The sequence below is a fragment of the Sorex araneus genome, chromosome 6 (genome assembly GCF_027595985.1).
Source record: "Sorex araneus isolate mSorAra2 chromosome 6, mSorAra2.pri, whole genome shotgun sequence".
Lineage (NCBI taxonomy): Eukaryota > Metazoa > Chordata > Mammalia > Eulipotyphla > Soricidae > Sorex > Sorex araneus.
Window position 1 is genome coordinate 124,923,264 of NC_073307.1, and position 24,831 is coordinate 124,948,094.

Consider the following 24,831-nt stretch of genomic DNA (forward strand, 5'->3'; position numbering starts at 1 on the left):
CCTGGTTCTTATCTCTAATTAATAATCGAATAGTCCTATTGACTAGTCTTGGGTGTTAGTCTTCCATTCTGTTATTTTATATTTCACAGATGAGTGCAATCTTTCTATGTCTGTCTCTCTCTTTCTGAAAAGTCCCCCAATTGTTTAGACTGGAAATCAATGCTATATTTCTAGTTTCAGTGCAGACTTGACAGATATGTCTTTTTAAAAACTTTATTGGAAAATATCAAATATGTGAACACTAAATATTACATTTATTTTTCTGATGACACAACAGTCCTAGAGTTCAACCTGTAAAGTTATTCTTATTAGAAGCGAGAAGTGCTAGATGGTAGGCCATGATAAAAATGCTAGCAAGCAGGATCAGGAGTCATTGCAAAGATTCAGGACTCAAAGAAATATGTTGGGCTTTTTTTTTTTCAATAAAGAGACCAGTTGTCTCTTCTGAAAGCTGAGTAAAATTTATGTAGCATTTATGCACATATTTTCTCAGTTTGTTTTTATTATCACTTAATTAATTTTACATATTACTCTTGCTAGGAGACACAAAGGGGATTTGCCTTTCCTTTTATTTTTAAAGGACACTAGCAGAGAACTTTGAAAAAAATTGAAACAAAGCCTGAATAACCTTAAAACAGAGACTAAAATCATTGGTTTTAAATTTTTATTTGAAAATTGAAATAACATTAACTTATGTGACTTTTTATTTTGCTTTTTTTTGGGGGGGTCACACCCAGCGATGCTCAGGGTTTACTCCTGGTTCTGCATCTCAGGAATTACTCCTGGCGGTGCTCGGGGGACCATATGGGATGCTGGGAATAGAACCCGAGTCGGCCATGTGCAAACCCTACCCACTGTGCTAGTGCTCCAGCCCCATGTGACAACATTTTTTATGGGCACAATTTTATTTCTTTTCAAGGTATATGTTACTACCCTTAAAACACGAATACACTTTCGTGGTCCCTTAGATCTGCCCTCCTCTGTCACCCCTTAGCCCTGCTAAGTACTGTGTTTTTTACTGTTGATTTTGTCTATTTTCCCTCATATGTGGATGTGAACATATGTGATCACACCCCAAATATAAATGACATCATCATGATATGTAAGAGACAACTTTCTCCCCACTTCCTAACACAACCTTTACAGTGCAATACACAGCTGTGTATCCAAATATACTTTTTTGTGTTTGTTTTTGCTTTTTGAGTCACACCCGGCAGTGCACTGGGGTTACTCCTGACTCTGTACTCAGGAATTACTCCTGGCGGTGCTTGGGAGACCCTATGGGATGCTGGGGGTCGAACCCAGGTCAGCTGTGTACAAGACAAACGCCATCCATGCTGTACTGTAGTGCCAACGCTCCCAAATATACTTTTAAAAGAACTTGTATTCAAGGGGATGGGATTATTGTTCATGTATAGAGCACTTGCCTTGCAGAGTGCTCTATATATAAAGGAGAAAAAAGGCATTCACATATAAAAGCATAATAACAAAGAAAGGTCATCTCTCTTACTTACATAAGAAAATAAAAATAGCTTGGGGTTATTCCCTGCCTCGGGGGAATCATGTGACCTTACAGACTGAAGCAGGGTCTGCAAATTGCCATAACCCCTACCCTCTCCCCTGCCTTTTCCTTGTTCTTGATTCATCTCATCCCTGCCCCAAACTCAGCACTCTCAGGAAGCTCAGCTTGGCCCCTAGATCACCTTTGTTCACCATCAGTCGTCTATATTTCTCTCCGATTAAACGGTAATTTATCTTCCACGGATCAGGGAGCTGGCAGTTGATGCCTCAAAAACGTAAAAACGATTGAGAGCTGCTTGGGATGGTTGGACCCATTTCCACTGCCTGAGTCTGCCTTGCTGGAGGCTCCTAGTGACACCTTGAAGTCCAGATGGGGCTCTAAGGCACACACATTTTTAACCCGCGACCTCTTGACGCTGCACCCGCTACTTCGTGTAAACTCCGGGCAACACCCTAAGCGGGAGGCGCTGCTACCCTTGATGTATAATAGAGGAGCAAACGGAAGTTTCTGGAAACCTGCCAACTGTCATCCAACTTTTAAGGGGACGAGAGGGGGAAAGCTGAATTATTCCCAGGCCCAAAAGCTTGTGAATTTCCCCTCAACTGTAATAGCCAGCGCCTGTTCCTGCGGGGAGTTGGGGGGGAGGGCGGGGTTGGGGGGGCAGGAGGAAAGTTACTGGCACGCGCCTGGGGGAAGCGGGAAGCAGGGGCAGTTAGAATCTTGGAGACCCCGCGCGCGCGGGGCTGACTGAAGCCCGGAGGGTCTCCCTACGGAAGCGGATTGTTTGGGTCTCTTTGGACTGAAAACCAAACAAAAATCAAGCCCCGTGGCGGGAGGGGACGCCGCCTGTTGTGTCACTCCACTGGTGGACGGGCACTCACTCGGGACCCGAAGACTCTTCCAGGAGGTTGCGGGGGGCCGTTAAAATAGATCTGAGCAGGGTTTGCAGGAGGAAGAGAGAGAGGGGGGAGGAGGAGGAGGAGGAGGAGGAGGAGGAGGAGGAGGAGGAGGAGGAGGAGGAGGAGGAGGAGGAGGAGGAGGAGGAGGAGGAGGAGGAGGAGGAGGAGGAGGAGGAGGAGGAGGAGGAGGAGGAGGAGGAGGAGGAGGAGGAGGAGGAGGAGGAGGAGGAGGAGGAGGAGGAGGAGGAGGAGGAGGAGGAGGAGGAGGAGGAGGAGGAGGAGGAAAGAGGAGGAGGGCAAGGAGGAGGAGAAAGTGGAGGAGGAGGAGGACGAGGACGAGGAGCAGCAGGAGGAGTAGGCGTCAAGCTCCAGGGAGCCCCCCAAGTGGGGTGACCCGGCGGGGGGGGGGGGGCCCGGAGCCCGTTGGCGATGGAGCGGAAGGAGAGAGCGAGCGAGCAGGCGGGGCTCGCTCCTTTCCCGACTGGGGAGACCTCGCAGCGGGGCCGGGAGGCAGCCCAGGACAGGAACCCCGAGGGGAGCAGACGGAGCCCAGATGCGGCAGGTCGGGAGAGAGGAAGGGGAACTCAGGCGTCGAGGGGGAGTCCGTTGGAGAGAGTGGAGGAGCTGGGCAGAGAGAGGGAGCGGGCCGGGAGCCTGGGCTGGGAGGAGTCTTCCTCCGGGGAGGAGCAGGAGGAGCAGCAGGCCCGGGACAGGCCGGGGAAGCCGGACACGCGTGTCCCCGCCGCCGAAGCGATCTGGCCCGAGGAAAGCGGCAAGGGCTTGGGGAACCCCGGGAAGGAAGCGAGGAAGCCTTTTATCTCGTTCATGAGCAAACGACGGGAGAAAGGGACGGGGCTGCAGGAAGATGAAGAAGCCCGGACCCCCGTGGACTGCGACGAGAAGACGCGCCTGCAGAGGAACGCCGTGAAGGCGGAGGCGCCCGAGCGGACGCGCTCCTTGGAGAGGGCCAGAGCTTCCCGGCGATCCAACTTTGGGTCAATGTACAAATTAAGTAACTGCTCGAAAACTTGGGGCACGCCTCAGTGGCCCCCCGGCTTCTGTCCGTCGGGCGTCAGTGTCTATAACGAGCTGGCCAAGTTGGGCGACCCGGATGTCCTGGAAATGCTGCAGAAGGAAGGTAGGAGCCGGTGGAGGGGGGCTTAGCGGGGAACCAGGAGAGGGGACGTTGGCCACCTGCATGCCTAACTCTTGGGGACACTTTCCGGGCGCTGTGCAATGCACGCCCGGCTCCTCCTGCCGTGTGCCGTGGGTGGCCGGGGCACTGGGGGCCGTCCGCGATTTCCTGCCCCGCTCCAGCCACCTTCCGTGCCCGTGCGCTGTGACCTTGGTGGTTTGCAGACCCCGTTCCGCGCTCCGCGCTGCAGAGAGGTGGATGTTTGCTGCAAAGCGGGGCGAGCGCCCTGGGCGCACAGAGGGGAACTAAGAGACAAGAGGGCTTTATTAAGCTTGGCCGTGGTCCACGACTCCAGTGAGACAGAACTTTAGAACATGAAAGTGTACGATGCATGTTTACAGAGTTTTGCAATCATCACCGGGATCTAATTTTAGAGCGTTTTCATCACCCCAAATAGTCCCTCCTTCCATTCCTCTCTTCAGCAAGTGTAGCTGCTATCTCTGTAGATTTGTAGATTTACCTATTCTGCACTCTTCATATGTGCAGACTTATAAATGGCTCTCTCTCTCTCTCTCTCTCTCTCTCTCTCTCTCTCTCTCTCTCTCTCTCTCTCTCTCTCTCTCTCTCTCTCTCCCCACATAATGTCTGAAGTTCATCTATGATCTATGTAGCTCGTACTGGAGCATCATTCTTTTTTTTTTCCGCCAAATATGCCCACTCGAGCAAAATTGATGAACAACGGGAGGACAGTGTTACGACAGTGCTACGACTATTCCATAGTATAACTAACTGTACTACATTATACAACACCTTCTCCTTTTGTCACCAAAGTACATTTGGGTTGTTTTTCACTTTTATTTATTTTGGAGTTACTTCTGCAGCTTAATCCTCACTCCAGGGTCACTACTGGCAGGCTGAAGTGTGGGTAGGGCACTCAATTTTTGCTACTATAAATGTTATGAATATAATGTAAGCGCTGTGAATATCTTGTACCTTTGTTTCTTTTTTGCTTGGGCCACACCCACCTGGCTCCTGGCAGGGCTCTGGGAACCCTCTGGGATGTTGGGATCCATCCCAGGTCGACTCTGTGTGTGGCTGCATTAGCTTCTAAAGTAATTTTTTAAAATGAGTCTAAGTTAATTTGGGGGGGGGGTGTATAGCCCAGAGTGTACCACTGTATGTAATAATTCTACATGGACCATTTTAAGAAACTGATAGGCTTTTTGAAAGTCTTGGCAACATTTTACATTCCTACCACAGATATATAAGGAGTATGATTTCTCCGCATCATCCCTGTCATTTGTTATGTCTAATTTGCAGTAATTCTAGTTGTGAAGTGACTTCTCCAAGGAGGAGTTGAGAAAATCCCTCCCTTTTGCAGGGAGGAAAGGGGTTGGGCTACACCCAGACGTGCTCAGGGCTTATTCCTGACTATATTCAGGGATCACGCCTGGCATTGCTGTGAGTGATCTCTATGTGGTGCTGGGAATTGAGCCTGGCTGGCCATGTGCAAGGCAACCACCCTATCCGCTGTGATAGTGCACCAGACTGGGACAGTTCCTCTCTACACATACTTTGTGGTTTCTCCCTTTCTTGAGAATTCCCTTTGTAATTTCTGTAACCATATGTTATTAATAACTTTTTTCATAGAAAGCTTTTAGTTATTCTTTATAATTAGTCCTTCTGACATAAGACTATGAGATACTTTAGAAATATATTCTCCATTAAGCATGGGAAATTTTATAATATATGATGTCCTATATGCAATAAAATATTATCAGTATGGCAGTACAGAGATTGGTTATAACTCTCTCTCAGATAATAGAAGTATCATCTGATATAGCCTCAGGATCATTTGCTTTACTAAAATGTACTCTTAAATTAGTATTATTTCAACATGAGGTAGTATTTTAGCCTAAGTCTATTCCCCAAACTTTTCCCCAAATAGTTTCAGATTACTTGGGAAAGGAGGAACAAAAATCTTTGCAATTTTTTTATATTTTCTCTTGTGATTTTTTTTTGCCACTGATTTGGAATGAGGCAGGACAAATGATATTGATGTGGAAATACCATTTATTTCTTGGTTGGGTCTGATAATTGTATCTATCCAGATACTTGTGTATGTTTCTACATTGTTTTTGAAGAGTAAATATGAGAAAGTTAATGATTGACTTATGTGTGAAAAGACTTCTTTAAAATAGAAATGTTAGCATTTAGCCTTTTAGCATTTAGCCTGTCAGTGTTTATGAAATTGATCCATAAACATTGTAAGGAAATATTTATTTGAAAGACACTTTTTATTTGCTGATTTCTATGTTCCACACTGGGAAAAAATAAAATTTAATGATTGAGCTTTGAAAAGGGAAAATTAACTTAAATTCAGTGTAATAGGAGTGGGGGGTGTTACACAGGCTTAGCTATCACTCTTAGAGGTGCTCAGGAATCATATGCAGTGCCAAGCATGCAACCAGGGCTTGCCTGTGTCCAAAAAAGTGCCTTAGATGTTATACTACCTCTGTGACATCTGTTAAGGACAATTTTAAAGAACACAAAATTGCTTGGACTTTCATGACTACCTTAAGCATGTATTTAAGCAAACTACTTACTGTTACTAACACAAACATTAGATGACATAGATTATTTTTTTCTGTGAGAAGATATGTAAGCTGAGAGTTCATGTTAAATGCGATTTTGTACAAGCTTTCATAGCGAAAGTGCAGGTTCAGCATAAGAAGACCAGATAACACTTGCACACTCAGTGGCTTGCAATACAGGAGAATAACTGGAGCTTTGGGAATTTGAGTGTTTACTATTGATGAATAATTATGCCTTCCCTTGATTCTGAAAGGGGTCACTAATTCAATGTCTTACTTGAATGATGTATAGAAATATGAGATATTCAAGAAGAATTGTCTCCCAACACTATGTCCACTATGTCTACACGTAAATGCCCATTAGTAACATATTTTAGGTTTATATGGTTGGTTTATATAATAGAAATATCATTTTCTTTGCTTTTGTTTAAAAAAGAAGCAGTATTCTTTAGAGACTTATCCTCTTTGTTCAACTCAATTCATAGTCTTTGTTATCCATTATATGATTTCTGGATATCTGGCATGACTTTGTTTCCCAGTTTTCTCCAATAATACTATTTGTGGACATTATAAATCCCCAGAATATGTAAATTTCTATTGTATTTTTACCTGTAATCATGCTTTTAAAATATATTCAATTAAATAATTAATTTAACTGTTTTAAAAGTAATTAATAGTTGAGTTTTAGGCATAACATTTTAAACACAATCCCACCCTGAGTGTCAATGATTACACTTTGAAGCTTTCTCGTCAGGATCCCTTTATACTTTAAACAATTGTTAGGAAGCTCAGATACTTTTGTCTGGGAACTAATCATGTTATTTACCAAGTACATTCACTTCTGTCACTTCTATTCAACATAATATTGGAAGTTTTAAGCTAGGTAGTACTGTAGCACTGTAGCACTGTCTTCCCGTCCCATTGTTCATTGATTTGCTCGAGTGGGCACCAGTAACATGTCCATTGTGAGACTTGTTACTGTTTTTTGGCATATCAAATACATCACAGGGAGCTTGCCAGGCTCTGCCTTGGGGCGGGATACTCTCAGTAGCTTGCCCACCTCTCCAAGAGGGATGGAGGAATCGAACTCAGGTCAGCCACATGCAAGGCAAATGCCCTACCTGCAGTGATATCACTCCAGTCCTAGAAAAATAAATAAAAGACCTCAGAAAGGTGAAATTTATATTCCCTTTGTTTGCTTATAGTAAGATTCCATCATTGAAAACTACAGAAATTTCAAGAGAAAGAAAACTCTAGTCCCTATAATTGCATGCAACAAAGTGCAGAATATAAAATTAACACATAAAATTCAGCTTTATTTTTGTTCACTGTATCATTGTCATCCCATTGTTCATTGATTTACTTGAGCGGGCACCAGTAACGTCTCTATTCCTCCCAGCCCTGAGATTTTAGCAGCCTCTCCTTACTCGTCTTTCCCAATGGTTGGAGGCTCTTTCAAGGTCAGGGGAATGAGACCTATCATTACTGTTTTTGGCAAAAAAAATACACCACGGGTAGCTTGCCAGGCTCTTTGAGAGGTGTGTGTGTGTGTGTGTGTGTGTGTATACACATATGTGTATATATATATATATATATATATATATATATTACTCTATGATTTGTTGCCTACTGTCTGAACGCTATCAAATATGGTGTGGTAATTATGGAAAATGAGTAGGAAGCGTCTTTATAATGTGTCTGGAAAGCAGTTGGGTAGTTTCCAGCCATGCAAGACTTTTTCACTCAGGGTGCCCCACAGTGGATGAGTGAGAACCCTCCCTGCCCCCAAAGGACCCAGCCCCAGCAGCCAATCTCCACATTTTTGTTCACTAACTGTAAATAATCTAAAAATGATTTTAAGAAAAGAATTCTAAGGCTGAAGACATAGGATGGGGATTAAGATGCTGACCTTGCATCCCACTCACCTGGTTCAAGTCCCAGCACCAAGTATGCTTCCCCAGTGCTACCAGGCCATTCCTGAGCACAGAGTCATGAACATCACCAGGTCTGGCCTGAATCCTCTAAACCTCTCTCCAACTTCTATATTTAATAAAATTAGTAAAAGTCCATAAGACTTAGCAAAAGATATAAGATATTTATACATTGAAAACTCAAAACATTGCTGAAATTTTTTTTTAATTTAGTTTAGCTTGGAGGACACAGTTAGCAATGCTCAAGGCATACTCCTGCATCTGGGTTTACTCTTGATAGTGCTCAAAAGACCACATGGGGTAGAGAGAATCAAACTCACAATGGCCACATGCATGCCCTTCTCCTCCGTATTATAGTGCTGAACTTTTAAAATGGCTTAAGTAAGTGCAAACACATTCAATATCCATGGATTAAAAGATTTAATGTTGTTAAAATGCCAGTACTTACTACCCAGCGTGAACTGCAGTTTCAATATAATCTTTAGCAAAACTTTCATGCTTCTTGCAGAAATAGAAAAACCATCCCCACAAGTAATGAAGACTCTCTAGAGATCTGAAATAGCTAATGTATTTTTTTAAAAAAGGAGAATGAAGCAGGAGAGCTCACACTTCCTGATATCAAAACTTACTACAAAAATTATCTAAACAATGTGGTGCTGGCAAAAATAACAGACACATAGACCAATGAAATAGATCTAGAACCCTGAAAAAATATTTGCATATATGACAAATGAATTCCTTAAAGAGTATCAAGACAATTGTTGGAGGAAGGACAGTATTTTCAACTGGAATATTTGTGTTTCTTCCTGAGGCTGGAGCAATAGCAGAGCGGGTAGGGCATTTGCCTTGCACGAGGTCGACCTGGGTTCGATTCCCTGTATCCCATATGGTCCCCCAAGCACCACCTGGAGTAATTCCTGAGTGCATGAGCCAGGAGTACATTGCCAGGTGTGACCCAAAAAGCAAAAAAAAAAAAAAAAAAACTTGTGTATCTTCCTATGAAAGAGTAAAGTCGGACTATTGCATTATTTTAGTTATAAGAAATCACTCAAAACAGATGAAAAAACTAAATATATAAATCCATAAAATGTAAAACCATAAGTGTCTTAAAAGAAAACATGAGGAAGGGGAAGCGACATAGTTCAACTGGTTGCACCACATGCTTTGCATGCAGGAAGTCCAGGTTCAATCCCTGGCAACAAAATGTCCTTAAGAACCACCAATAGTGGCCATTGAGCACTATACCAGGTTTATATCAGAAGTACCACTGGGTTTGGCTCAAATATAAAAGAGAGACAGAGAGAGAGACAGTGAGAAAGAGAGAAAGAGATAAAGGAAGAAAGAAAGAAAGAAGGAAAGAAAGAAAGAAAGAAAGAAAGAAAGAAAGAAAGAAAGAAAGAAAGAAAGAAAGAAAGAAAGAAAGAAAGAAGGAAGGAAGGAAGGAAGGAAGACAAGTGGAAACATCAAAAACATATGGAAAATATTTTAATAAATAGAATTTTCAATTGTTTCCTGAATATAATACCAAAGACACCAATAAAGTAATACAAAATGAAAAATTGACCATATTTTTCTTAAACATTTCAAGCTATATTATAAACAATAAAATGACAATAGAATGAGAATAAAAAATTACAAATTTAATAGGCTATACAGAGTATATTAGAACGATGTTATTAAATAAATAACATCATGTTCCTGGAGTGAGCAGACGCCACTGGGCTACACTAGCACTCGACAGGGACGAATGGAGACATTACTGGTGTCCGCTCAAGCAAATTGATGAGCAACCGGATAACAAGTGATACAAGTGATAGAGAACATATACAAAACTTTTAACAAAACCATGAAATCTGGTTAGACAATGGGCAAAGGCCTTGAATAGACATTTATGCAAAGAAGATATAAAAAGGGTCATAAGAATAAAAAGGTGCTCAACTTTAAATTACAATAGTTTACCTCTTTAAACTTACCATGATAGCAACCATCAAAAAAAACAAAACAGCTGTCATGGATTTGAAGCATTTGGAACCCGGGTACGTTGCTCGTGTTTCAGAAAACTATGAAAAAAAGTATGGTGGTTCATCTAGTACTGAAAATAGAATTTTCTGAGCACAGAGCCAGGAATAAGCCCTGAACACCTCTGTGTTTGTCCCCCAAATAGGAAAAAAAAAATTAAAAATACGGTTAACAATCTATTAGCATTTCTGTGGTGATCAGAAACAATGTATTAGCATTTCTGTGGTGATCAGAATAATCTCCCCACATTTGTGGTTCTGGGGATTACATTCAAGCTCTCACACTTGACTTGAACACTATCTTTGTCACGGAACTCTCTTACCAGGGATCTCTGACAGTCAGACCGTGGTAATCATTTCAGAATAGGTGTTGAGTTTTTTAAAATTATTTATTTATTTATTTTAATCGAATCACCATGAGATAGAACATTACAAAATTGTTCCTGATTGAGTTTCAGTCAACAATGTTCCAACACGCACCTCCCCATCAGTGTAATTCCCCAGCACCAGTGTCCCCAGTTCCTTCCACCCCTTCAAGCCACGCTCCACCTCTGTTCTCTCTCTTTCTCTTTCTTTCTCTTTCTCATTTTAGGGATTATAGTTCGTGATACAGATGCTGAAAGTTTATCAATATATCCATTTACCTGCTTTCAACACTCAGTTCTTGTCAGAGTGATCATTTCCAACTAGTATTGTCCATAATGGACCCTTCTCCATATCTTAACCACCCTCCATCTCCCACACCATTGGCCAACCATTGATCAGTTCTCCTGACCTATTTTCCCTGTCCATGACTATCTGTCTCACACCATTTATATATATATGCATATAAATCATAGTTTTATACACACACATATATATATACACACACATACACACACACACACACACACACACATATATATATATATATATATATATATATATACACACACACATACCTCTCAGAGAGGCCAACAAGCTACTGAGAGTATCCTACCTGCACAGGAAGAGCCTGGCAAGCTACCCATGGTGTATTCAATATGCCCAAAACAGTAACAATAGGTCTCATTCCCCGGACTCTGAAAGAGCCTCCAATCGTTGAGATAGAAGAGTAAGGAGAGGCTGCTAAAATCTGAGGACTGGAAGAAATAGAGACTTTACTGGTGCCTGCTTGAGTAAATTGACGAACAATGGGATGAGAGTGATACATATATATATATGCATATACATATAATATATATAATTTTCCTGACCCTGAGTAAATTGACAAACAATGGGATGACAGTGATATATATATATGTGTGTGTGTATATATATATACACACACACAAATATATATGTGTATATATATATATATAAAATTTTCCCGACCCTGAACACAACAGGAACAAATGAGACATTACTGGAGCCCACTCGAGCAAATCAATGAGCAATGGGACGACAGTGATACAGTGACAGTTATATCCCACAAATAACTGCAATCATTCTATATATGTTCCTCCCTTCTGACTCATTTCACTCAGTATGATACTCTCCAAGTCTATCTGTTTATAGGCAAATTTCATGACCTTATTTTTCCTGTGCTTCGATAGCACAGCAGGTAGGCATTTGTCTTGCATGTGGCCAACTTGGGTTCGTCCCTCTCGGAGAGCCCAACAAGCTACCGAGAGTATCCCGTCCACACGGCAGAGCTTGGCAAGCTACCCATGGAGTATTTTGATATGCCAAATACAGTAACAACAAGTCTCACAATGGAGACGTCACAATAGATGCCTGTCAAGCAAATCAATGAACAATGGGATGATAGTGTGACAGTGCAACAGTGCTGTTTTTCCTTACTGCTATGTAGATTTACCATAGTTTCTTTATCCATACATCATTCTCAGGCACTCAAATTGTTTCCAGATTCTGGCTATTGTGAATAGTGCTGCAATGAATATAGGAGTGCAGATGGTGTTTCTGCTTGTGTTTTGGGGACTCCATGGTATATTCCCAAAAGTGGTATTGCTGAGTTAAATGGAAGCTCAATTTCTAGTTTTATGAAGAATGTCCATATTGTTTTTGAAAAAAGGCTGGACCAGTGGCATTCAGGTGGCGGGATTTTAAACTCACAACCTTGCACTTGCCTTCCAGTTCCCCCCCACATCCCAGTAGTTCTGTTTCTCAATATGCAGATAAAATATTTGAAAGGAGTATCTTAGATATCTGTGCACCTTTATTGATAACAGCATTTTTCACAATAGTTGAAAAATGGAAACTAAGTCAAATGGTATGTACACAATGGAAAATTACTCAGCCTTAAGAAGGTTGTAGAGGGCTGGAGAGATAGTACAGTGGTTAAGGCACTTGCTATGCACACGGCTGACCCAGTTTTTATCCTTGCACAGCTTATGGTCCCCTCCCTGAGGCCTGCCAAGATTGATCTCTGAGCACAGGACCAGGAATAGCCACTGAGCACTGCCGGGTATGGCTCCCCAAACCAAAAAATGAAAACAAAAGGAAGGGAGATATCAGACATATACCTGACATGACATCATTAAACTTTGGTTATATTAAACTAAATAAAATAAGTCACTCATAAAAAGACAAATATTGTGTGATTACATTTACATGAGGTTATTTATAACAATAATTCAAGTCATGGAGAGATGAAACAAATGGTACTTTGTTTCTTGGGACTGGAGAAGAAAAAAATGAATTGTTATTATCAGTGAATATAACATTTCAATTTTATAAAATAAAAAATGTTCTGGGATAGATGATTATGGTAGCTGCTCAACATTATAAATATATTTAACATCTGAACTGTATGGTTGATGGTAAATTTAATGTTATGATATTGACTACAATGCAAATTTTGTAAAAAACAAAAATCTATATACATAGTAGGCCTATAGTTTCTGTATTTTCAAAGCATATATTAATTTTTCCTAAGATTTCAGTTAATATGGATGACACTTAAGTGGAGGCAATATTTTGTTCTTTTCCTGTTTTAATTTGCTCCCTCCCCCGAATTCTTTTTACTGGGAATCTTTTGATTTGGTAACTATTTCCCAATGTTTTCCCAAATTGAGGTCACTAGAAAGCAAGATTTCTCTCCTTAACAATAATTCTATCTGTAACATTTTTTAAGTATCAAAAACTTATTTGAATATAATTATCATAAATATATCCATTAGGAATGTAATATTTGCATTTAGAGTTAGTAATATTCTGTTAGTGATTTAAAATCAACCAGTTTGGTTTATTCCAGGAAACATGCTGATATATAATATCAAATCTCATGTGTGGAAAACTAAGAGACTAAAACTCAGGACTCCCTAAGGGGTATTTTCTTCTCAGTAGTTTTGTGGCTATGGATTTATTACTTGATTTTTCAGAATTAAATTTATCTCTTAAGGATTAAGTAATATTCTGTACATTGGTGCTTGATGTTTCACACCTAAGTTATAGACAGATTTTGGTGTGGATTTTATTTTGAATTTGTCTCGAACAACTTAGCTCCAGAAAGATCTCAAGTGTTCTCTTTCACTACATTTTTCTTTGGATTTTTCCATTTAATTTTTGGATTCCTATTTTCTCCTTTCGTTGACTTTTAACAGTGCTGATTAGTTAGCCATCTTAACATATTTTTCCTTTCATTTTTATTTAGAAAAAATTCCCCCTAGAAGCTCAAGATCTCCTGTAAATGCGGTAAGTTTTTTTATGCACAAACTTCCTTTAAATCCCCAAATAAGTTCAAAACCAGGCTAGACATGTATTTTATGAAAGTGCTTAAATCTAAATACCTTAATTATTTACTCATATTGCATTTCTATTTTGTCCTCTAACCCGCATTTCTAAAATGGGGCCAGATGGTCCCTTTTGGACCTTCTGGATATTCTAAGTTGCCACAGGTGAAAATTGTATAAATGAGAGACCATGAGTCTAAGAGCACATACAGTATTGAAGGGGAAAACAGGAAAGAAATAAAGCTGGAAGGGATGATGGTTTAGAAAAATGTTGAGAAACATTTCTCTAATTTACTCATTTTTTGCTTAACTGAAGAACATTTCATGCATTTTTTTGATCTTTCTAAGTGTTAGATGGGAGCAAACTTAAGTTTACATTTGGTTTGAGACTCCCTGAAACATCAATTCAGATCACTGTCACTGCCATCCCTTTGCTCATCAATTTGCTCGAGCGGGCACTAGTAACATCTCCATTGTGAGACTTGTTACTGTTTTTGGCATTTTTAATATGCCACTCATAGCTGTAGGGAGCCGTTTTACCTTACTGATCTTATCCTATCACCATTTGTTTGTCACTAGCTAACGCCCATGCCACACCTAGCAAAGGTTGCCATTCCTGATCTTACTGATCTTATCCTATTTCCATTTGTTTATCACTAGCTAATGCCCATGCCACACCCTGCATTTCTACTGGGGGTCCAGGCATGCATACTATGCCACCTTCTCCCAGCAGGGAGGTATAAATACTGTAACTGCCATAGAATAAACGCCTTTTCTCCCTCTTCCGGGCTCTGCATCTGTTCATTCGGCTGTGTCCCCTTCTCAGCCCCACGAAGGGTTCTCCCTGCTGAACAGAACGAGACCTCCACATCGACTTCCACACGTAGCTTGCTACGCTCTGCCATGCTGGCGAGATACTCTGGGTAGCTTGCTGAGCTCTCCGAGAGGGGCGGAGCAAACGCCCTACCCGCTGTGCTATCACTCCAGCCCATCAATTCAGATATGCTTAATTATTTAAAATATGATTATATATTCAAGATAAAATATTTGGCTTGACATTTTCCTAGAATACAATGGGAGTGCATGTGTGAGCACACACACACACACACACACACACAAGAACTTTTTTTTGCAATCTTTTTGATATATGTTATTCTTACTGGCATGAGATGATATCTTATTGTTCTTTTGATTTGCACTTCCTTTGTAATAATTGATGCTGAAGACTTTTTTATGTCTACTGATCATCCGTATGCCTTCGTTAACTAAATTCTTTTTATTTCTTTTCTCCATTTTTTTTTCATGAGCAGCTTCTTCCCATTTTGGGGTGGATTATTGTTTTTTGTTGTTGTTGGTCATGGGCGTTGTGAGTCCTTTATATATCTTAGATATCTGTCATTTATCTGATGAGTAGTGTGCAAATATTTTTTCCATTTAATTTTTTTTGCTATGAAAAATTCTTAAGTTTGATACAGTTCCACTTGTTTATTTGTGATTTGTTATTTTTGCCACTGGAGTCAAATTATTGAGGACATCTCTGAGGTCTATATACTGACAAGTTCTGCCTATATTTTTATCAATATAATTCTTGCACTCTGATAATCTCAAAGCATTTTTTCAAAGAATTTTTAAAGCATTTGTTCAACTTATGAACAATGCAGGGCATGGAGTAAGTTTCATATTTTTTCCTATGTGACTATCCAGTTTTCCCAGCATCATTTGTTGAAAAGATTTCCTTGCTCTATTCCATACAACCAGCTCCTTTGTATTGATTAACTGTTCTTAAATATGAATGTTTAACTCTAGGCTATAGAATATGTTTCATTTGTTTGAGAGTCTTATCACAATTTTTATTACTATACCTTAATAGGGTAATGTAAGGTTAGTAAATCCAGTATGTCCTATCCTCTTATTTTGTCTTTAAATTGTTTTGGCTATTTTGAGAATTTTATGTCTCCATACAAATCTTAGTAGTGTTTGCTTATATTTGTATAGAATTTGTTGTACACAAACAAATGGTGATAGGATAAGATCAGTAAGGTAAAACCTCTCCCTACAGCTATGAGTGGCATATTCAAAATGCCAAAAACAGTGTTTGTTCCAAGTCCTTGAAGAATATTTTTGAAATTTTAACAGAATTTGTGTTGAATTTGTATAATGCTTTGAGTAGGATTTTTCTGTTTATGATGTGACTTTTCCAATCAGTGGATATGGAATATTTTTCCATTTTTGACTTTGTTTCTATTTATTAATAAAAAATTAAGAAGATACAAGACATTCTATTATGTTGGAGGAATTATTACATGAGGAGAACTTAACACAGCATGAAATAGCCAAATGCAGGAATATTTTAGCATCTATCTACAAAGAGGCCTGAAGAGAGATCAATAACAACACAATAGTATTAGAAGACTAACACCTCACACTTACAAGTAATTGGGTAAGCTAGACAAAAGAATCAATAAATCAAATCAATAAGATCAATAAGAACAACAATTTTGAAATGAGGAATTGGAGAAACTGGTATTATTAGATTAAATTTATTAAACTCTCTACTCTGAAAACACTTTAATATACATTCTTCTCTAATGTACATAGTACACTCTTTATTATAGAACATGCTGGTACAAAAAGTCAAAATCATGAAAATCAAATAATGCTAAGTATTTTTGCCACCTAATTCTATACAAACATAAATCAGCCATGGGAAGAAATCAAGAAAACACTCAACTAGCATGCTACTGAGTAACTGTTGAGTCAATGAACAAATAAAAGAGAAAATAGAAAAAAAGAAATATCTGAAAATAAGCAAGATTCATTTCTCAAGCTACAAGAAAATTCAGCACACAGCAAAGATACATTGTCCCCTATTATTAGCATCTTGTTTTAATATAGTGTAATGTCACAATTTCAGTTGATGAATCAAGCTGAACTGAAGTCCATCCTTTATTCCCATTTCTTTAGTCTTTCCAGTCTTTATGGTCCTGTTTTATTTTAGGATTCTATCTCAGGAATGTAATTGCATTTTGTAGTCATGTCTCTTCAGTTTCTTTTTAGCTGTGACAGTTTACATGCTTTACCTTACTTCAGTGACCTTCAAAGTTTTGATGCTCACTTGTCAGGTATATTGCAGAGTCCCCTCATGGTGCACAGTAATCTCTCCTCCTCCTCTTCCTCTTCCTCCTCCTCTTCCTTCTCCTCCCTCCCTCCCTCCCTCCCTTCCTTTTCCTTCTCCTCCTCCTCCTTTGTCCTTTTCTCTTCCTCTTACTTCTCTTCTCTTTCTCCTCTTCCTCCTCCTCACTCCTCCTCCCTTCCTTCCTTTCCTCCTCCTTCTTTATCCTCCTCTTCCCTCTCTCCTCCTCTTTCTTCTCCTGCTTCTATCCTTCCTTCCTTCCTTCCTTCCTCCCTCCTTCCTTACTTCCTTTCTCCCTTCCTTCCTTCCTTCTTCCTTCTCCTCCTTTTTCCTTTCCTCTTTCTCTTTCCCCCTTTTCTCTTTACTCTTCCCCTCCTGCTTCTCTCTCTTCCTCCACCTCTTCCTCCTCCTCTTCTTTCCTTCCTTTCCTCCTCCTTCTCCTTTTTCCTTGTCCCTTCCTCCTCCTTTTCTTCTTTCTCCTCCATCTCCTCTCATTCCTTCTCCTTCTTTCTCTTCTTCACCTCCTCCTCTTTCTACTACTTCTCCTTTATTTTTTCCTTCTTTTTAAAAGAGATCTTTATTCAAAAACTAGGACCCAAGTCCCGAATTATTTAAAGTTACAATGGGCCTTTGAAGATTTCTTAAATAGCTGAGGCATATTTTTGTATGTGGAGATTTAATTCTACATACACCCATTTTGTCCTTCATGGTTTTTAAAATTTTTATTCACTTCCTAAATATTACCATTCTCCAGCTTTACATATCACACACACGTGCATGTTCACATAAGTGAGCTTAAAGAGGGTTGGTTGGTTTGCTTCTCTGGGTTTTTAGGCAATTTTCTCTCTAATCCCAGACGGGTTTTTTCTCTATTGATTGTTTCACAGCATGCAAAACGATACAATTTGTTCCTGACCAACCGTCTTATGGTAAAAACAGTGCTGAGTGATGCTGCTTATGCTCTACCCGATGGCTGGAGTTTTGTATTTTGTTATTGTTGTTGTTTTATTAATCCCAATGCATATTATGAATGTGGGGTGGGATCTTTGTTATATTGATTAACATCTTTTTCGATCTGATTATATTTATAGATCTTCTACCCAAAATTTGTATGAAATTCATATGCACATGCTGTACATGAAGCATATCCCAAAGAATATATCATATATATGCTTACACAATACTCCAGTGACTCACGCATGCAATTTACACATAATTTCATAGGTTGACTAACTGATTTTTTTAAAAATCATATGTTTACTGAAAGAAGGTCAGATTTTTGCCTCTTAATAAAAGATATTTCCAATAATAAATCAAATAAGACTCAAACATGCACTGTAAAATATCATCATCTGTATCAAACAGAAGAATTATATCCTACTGGTGAAGAGATCGGTGTTGAAACATTGTATACCTGAAACCCAACATGAACAACTTTCTAATTTCAGTGACCAAAAAATTTAAATGTATGCCTCAATAGTATTTAGTTATATTTCTATAATATTATCAGTTACATGCAATGATATTCAGTTATATGCAACAATATCATCAGGCCTTTCTTCTCAAGTTTACTTCTCCATAAAGTAAAACAACTCTTAAATCTGCTTTCCTAAAACTACCATTAAAAATAGCACAATCCCAGAAGTGGAGAAAAATTAATATTGAATTTTCCTTTGTGTGTGTGTTAATCATATATGTCCTTCCTTTTTTTGAAGTTCTCAAAATCATTTCTTTTTGCAATTTTGGAAGAGGAGGAATTCATTAACTAAACAACATGAAAAAGTTAAATTTTTCAGTTTGACTCATACTGAGACAATTGATAGGACAAATTCCTTTGACTTTTTTTAAGGGTAGATTTTCACTTATTCTGAATTTTTTAGTTTTGATTTTTTTTTTAGGTTTAGTTTAGGTAATATGATTACAGTACTGTTAAAATTTATGGTATTGATGTAAGGAGTTAACACACCCTGTCATCCCCTAAGTACCCTTTCTCTCTTTTTGGCATACTTAGTAAATTAATACTGAAAGGAAATTTGCATGAGAATTTACCTGTAATGAAGCCTACTGGCAAGCTAAGTGCTTTCTAATTTTATCTGCAACTTGACTTTATTTGACCTCTTAAAAACTTAAATTGCAAATCAGCAATTTTATAAAAACAAAGAACAAACATTAGCTATAAATTATTTTTCTTAAAGTGAGGCTTATTCATTGGTCAATCATTAACTGCATTTCTAAGTAGTTAAAAATCATGATTTTTTGTTTCATTAATCATTGGAATCTTGTTTACTAAGAATAACAAGTCTGCTCAAGTCTATATTTGGGATGTATATATACATATATTTCATATTTTGGTATAAGCCATTTTTTAGTTGTCTTTGCATGTAGCTAATACGCTTGTGTGTGTGTATTTTTTGCATCCTTTTTGTTTAATATGTATATTCTTCTTGGAATTTCACACTCTAAAGCAAACACTATCTTGCAACAATGAAAATGCTGTTTACTTATTTTAATTGTCTCTTCAGGACTGAAAAATAATTGGGCAATAACTAAATTTTGCTAATTCTTTTTGTATTTTTGCCATTGTCATGTCCTCTACAGTTTAAAAAAGAACTACAATGTCAAGGTTCTATCTTCTTTAGAGATGGGATTAGGCAAATTGATTTTGTGCTTTCCTATGCAGAGGATCTAAAAAAAGATGGAGAATTAAAGGCGGTAAGTAATTGTATAAGAGAACTATAAATAATAAAAAGAAGCACATTGTGTCAATTAACAAGGATGGTCTTGTTGAATTCTATTGTAAAACCCAGGGGCCTATGAAGTATTATAGAATGTTGAAACTGAATTATACAGCTACATGTAGGCAGTCTGAAAATGGAGCATAAGTCAATTTTTTTGACATTTCATACACAAATGTCTTTTTCTTCCAAGTAACTGCTATATATGTGGTGTGTGTGTGTGTGTGTGTGTGTGTGTGTGTGTGTGTGTGCGCGCGCGCGCGCGCTGTGGGGAGCAGACTAACTCCTGGCAGGATCACTCCTGACAGTGCTCAGTACTCTGAGGATCATGCAGTACCAGGGATCAAACCCAGGATCTTGTACATTCAGGCATGTACACAGCTTTACAAATATCAAATATGACCTTTGTAAGTAGAAGTTTTTAACTCAATGTCCTTTTTAAATGCATTTTTTTGTTCATTTATAATTAATCTCTTCTTTTATTCACTCATTTGATGGATTGTTGGGGTGTTGGGAGCGACTTCGTAGCAATGCTCAGGAATCAGGAACAACTCTGGAAATATCCAGTCAGTGGTGGTTTTTGGTTCATCGTTCAGTTGATGGGAAGAGGTGGTTTTAAGGGCCATCAGGACCACCTCAGTGGTACTTGGAAACCACCAGTGGTCTAACTTCCTGTGCTCAAGGAAGCTTATGAGACAGGGGATTGAATTCTGCCCCTATGAGCTTTCCTTCTAGTTCCATAATCTACACTTTCTTAAATAGCCTTTGCAATATGCTTTGTCTCTTATTCCATTTTACTTTCAATATGACACGTCCTTTCTTAACTTACATTCTTATTCATTTCATTATTTATTTGCTGTGTTCAGTGTTAGTTCATAAAACCCAGGATTTTGTCCTGGTCCTGGGTTTATACATCAGCGCCTAAAATAGTGGTCAGAATAAAATGATTATTGAATCTCAAATATGATGATGAGTTAATATATTAAGCAACATGTATGCACATGTATGTGTTTTTTACATCTAGTCACATATTTGTATATAAAATAAATAGCATTAAATTAGAATAAGAAACTTTTAGTATCTTTCAAAAAAGGTTTTTTTTGGGGTTTGGCTATACCTGGCAGTGCTCAGGGATTACTCCTGGTTACTTACTTAGGAATTATTCTTGGAGGAGCTCAGTGGACCGTGTAGGGTGCTGAGGATCAAACTCTGGTCAGCTACATGTAAGTGCTCTACTCCGTGTACTACGTCTCCAGCTCCCCTAACTTTTTGAGGTCATGTCTCTAAATACATGTCTTTCTTATACCCTTTTATCACAGATCCTTCCATAAAATCTGAAGTTCAATCACTGTTACTCTCATCTCATTTATTCGTCTCACTTCTTTGAAATGAGCTGTTTTCTTTGATAGTCTATTGACAGAGTGCCTTTTTCCCCCTTACGGAGCATTTTTATAGAGATGGGCAAATGTTTATGCCAATATCTGTCTGTAAATGTATTTTCTTGCTGGTTGCAGAATATTCTCCATCTTTCACTGAAGTAACTAGATTTATTTATTTACTTATTTTTTGAACTATAATTGTTTTATTTTAGAGAAATGTGAGGGGAGAAATAAAGAGAGAGAGAGATGTGTTGGAGAGAATATGTATCTTTCCAACACATACCTCTCCACACATTATCTCCACAGGGGGAAAATACAGAGAGAACACATCTCAAATCAAGATGTGGACGACTCTCCGGGGTGCAGAATGTTAAAGTGTCCAAACTTTAAATCTTGTCAGTTCCCTTTATTTTCTAAACCCGTGAAGTCCCAGATTCACTGTCCATTCTAAAACCAGCACTCCTTTTTAAGTCATTGATCATCTCAAAGAATACACAGGTAATTATTTTGGCATTTCAATTTCTTTCTTCTTTTAACTTCCCTTTATAATTATTTACTCTTAGTTCAGCCATTCTTATGTCTTAAACTTGAAATTGGTAATGACTTCAACTCTTTAATCTCATTCCAGACGAGAATGTTGGACTACACTTACCAATAGCCATCTTTCTTCAACTACACTCAGACCAGAAACAATGCATTTCTTTTCTTTGTTTTTCCTTTTTGCATTTTGGGTCACACTTGGTAGTGTTTGGGATTTTCTCCCTAGCACTGCTTGGGATGTACGTGGTCCTGGGCATTAATCACAGGGCTCCCTCATGCAAAACCTATTCCCCATATTTTTCAGTCATCTACCTAACCCCAAGACACAATTTTCTTATCCCACTTCCCCTTTTCCACCTCTTTGATATTTAAAATTTAACCTGCTTAAATCTCAGGGTCGATAAATGTGATGACTCTATTATATATGTCATCAAATCTCTTGTCCTTCTCTCAATTGTACTTAAGTGCTAAAATCTTAATAATAACCAACTCTACCAAATATGTGCCAAAAAAGGTCAAAAAGCAGATATGCTTACTAATTTAATTGCATATCTATGCCCATATGAGTTCTTATTGCTGTCTGACAAACATACATTACGATGATTTTATTCAGGTTCTCTCTGTTCTGAATGACTGCTTTATAACTTTTTCTCTCTCTTCAATAATCTATTATTTCCAGTTCTCTCCTTTCCAATAACCTCTGTTCCACTTTCAAATTAGCTAACCAATTTTTTCTACTTCCCTGGTGATACTAAAGCAAGGAGAACTTCACAAATTCAACTCATTTCCCCATGTACCAGTGTCTTTACCTTTCTTCCTATGACTGCAGATGAAATGGTACTTTTCCATCTAAAGTAAACTTTTCCACTTTGCCCTGTCTCACCTTTTCTTACTTGCTGATGGGGAATGACATAGAGGGCTCCATTTTTGGTGGTTCATCAGAAAAAAAAAAAACGACTGAAAAAATTCATTGCCACATTCAATGGCTATGTTTTATTGCAGTAAAATACCAGAAACTCAGCAGAGAAAAATAGCTGATGCATAATACAGAAGAAACCAGGAGAATTCTTGTAAGAATTCTCTCACAGGAGAGTGACACAAGACTTCATCATCAATAATGTATGACAGCATGTTTAGAAGGTTTTCTCAGAGGCAAGTTCATGGAAGTATGGGTCCTAGGATTTTATTGTTGTCTTGTCATCTTGCCACTTTCTGCTAGCACACACCAATATTCCAAAGTTCTAGAAGGAAAAAAATAGCTGTTCAACATGAACTATACTTATTTTTTTTATAAAAACTGGCAAAGTTACTCATTTTTTTTATTTAGCGGGCGGGGTACATAGCTGTGGTGCTTGAGACCCCCGTACTATGACAGGAATCATGCCCCAAGCATGAGCACCAGACCTTTAAACTCTCACTCAGCACCAAGGGAGCCTTTTGGACCCATTCTGACAATCGTTGCAACCCCACCCTAAGTCCTCTGTAGCTGTAGCAGGTCTGCAGGTAGACCATCCTCATGACAGTAGTTTTAATCCTGTTATAATGCACTTAGAGATACTGCTCTTCTAGTTGTTTTTACTCTTTCTGTTGTAGTCATAAGCCTACTTCTTCTAACAGACAAATGTGCTGTGAATTTTTATAGATGGAAATAATGGATGATATAGATACAGAAAAAACCTTGATCTGTTTCCCTTACTGCTTCTGTCCACATCTCCCATTTCTGTCTGCCAGGTTCCTCTTAAACTCATTCCTGTGAGTGCTTCCCAGCAACCACTCTTTATTTATACACACAATTGCAATGATCACGTCTCAAACCTTATCTTACTTGACCATTCACATTATTTGTCACAACATATAGTTTTGCATTTTAAGATAAATGTTTTTCCCTTGCTTTCATGTCTCATTTCTTTCTTGGATCTTTCTCAATTGTATTTTCATCTCCCTGACATCGTTTTATAATGCCACAGAGTCCAATTCTTCTCTTTTCCTCAACATACATCAGAATCTTTGATTGCATCACCATTTCCGAACTGTGTCTCAGGGCCAGAGATGTTGCTGCTGTCCCTGCATGTAGCTAGAGCTGGTTCAATCCCCGGGACCCCATATAGTCCCCTGAGTTTCACAAGGAATGATTCCTGAGTGCAGAGCCAGGAGTAATCCCTGAACACTCCAGGATTCTCTTACTTTTATATGTTAGTATTAAGTAGGCTTGTTCAGGTAAATACATTGAATAGAGAAAGAAAAGTTTCATCACTTTTACTGTCTTGAACTCCTGAATTGTATTATAAAATTAAAAGTGGTTTATCATAGACATAATGTTTAATGGCTATTCAGCTAACAATGATATTTTGATTCTGCCTTAATTAAAAGAATTTATTCTTGACTCTTTTAATTCTACCTTCAGCCCTTAAAAAATGGGGCTCTGAGGGCCACAGTCATCATGGGTCTATGATCTACTCCTGACTTTGTGCTCAAGGGACCATCTGGTGTCTTGTTGGTTGAATCTGGATAGGCACCCTGCAAGGCAAGCATCTTACTATCTCATCTGCATTCCAATTTTTTTAAACTTAAAATTGAAAATCATATGTCTGGTAAAAGCAGTTTATAACAGTAAGAAGAGTTACTAGCTTTGTGATTAGTGATGATATACTGGCTATTCTTCTCATGTATCTTTTTTGTTTGTGTGTTGAAGAGATTTATTGGGCATTTGCAGTGAGCCAGATTTTGACAACACAGAAGGGCAAGTTTGAAAGTGTAGCACACAAAAGGAGAACTTATACTATTATCATAGGCTTTTTCTCATATACAGTTAGAAATGGACGTGGAGAAAAAATAATTTTAAAATCATATTTTATTTATTAAAAAGTTTGGAGATAGTTCAAGTTAGATCATGAGGGTTGTATAATATGCTAGAAAATGTTATCTTGTAACAATTTTAATTTTAATTATTCTTTATGGAGGTGGGGGAGCGGGCCTAGCACCATAGCCAGCTGTCTTCAGTGCTTACTCCTCACCCTGTGTTCAGGAATCATTTTTGGCAATGTGAAGGGAACTGAATGTGGTGCTAGGGATGCAAACTAAAGTCAGTCTCCTGCAAGGCAAGCACGATCACCCCTGTACTATCTCTCCAACCCCACTATTGTTTTATCTTATTTTACAATTTTTTCTTAGATGGGGATGGAGAGATAGTACAGTGCACAGGGCATTGCATCTGGCCAACCTGGGTTTGATC

The 24,831-nt window shown here is 38.7% G+C and overlaps 1 protein-coding gene across 4 annotated transcripts in view; it reads left to right on the top strand.

Annotated features, from left to right (window-relative positions):
- The first annotated feature begins 2,830 nt into the window (after positions 1 to 2,830).
- The window catches only part of ANO5 (anoctamin 5), an 82,631-nt gene continuing 60,630 nt past the window's right edge, over positions 2,831 to 24,831 (top strand). For 2 of the 4 annotated variants that reach the window (XM_055141796.1, XM_055141797.1), the window contains exons 1-2: positions 2,831 to 3,559; positions 13,734 to 13,774. In XM_055141796.1, coding sequence (XP_054997771.1) covers positions 2,851 to 3,559; positions 13,734 to 13,774 — 750 coding nt within the window. In that variant the 5' untranslated portion in view covers positions 2,831 to 2,850. Of the gene's footprint in view, positions 3,560 to 13,733; positions 13,775 to 17,832; positions 17,875 to 19,543; positions 19,658 to 24,831 lie in introns of all 4 variants that reach the window. The other 2 variants (XM_004607957.2, XM_055141795.1) reach the window with 2 other exon arrangements.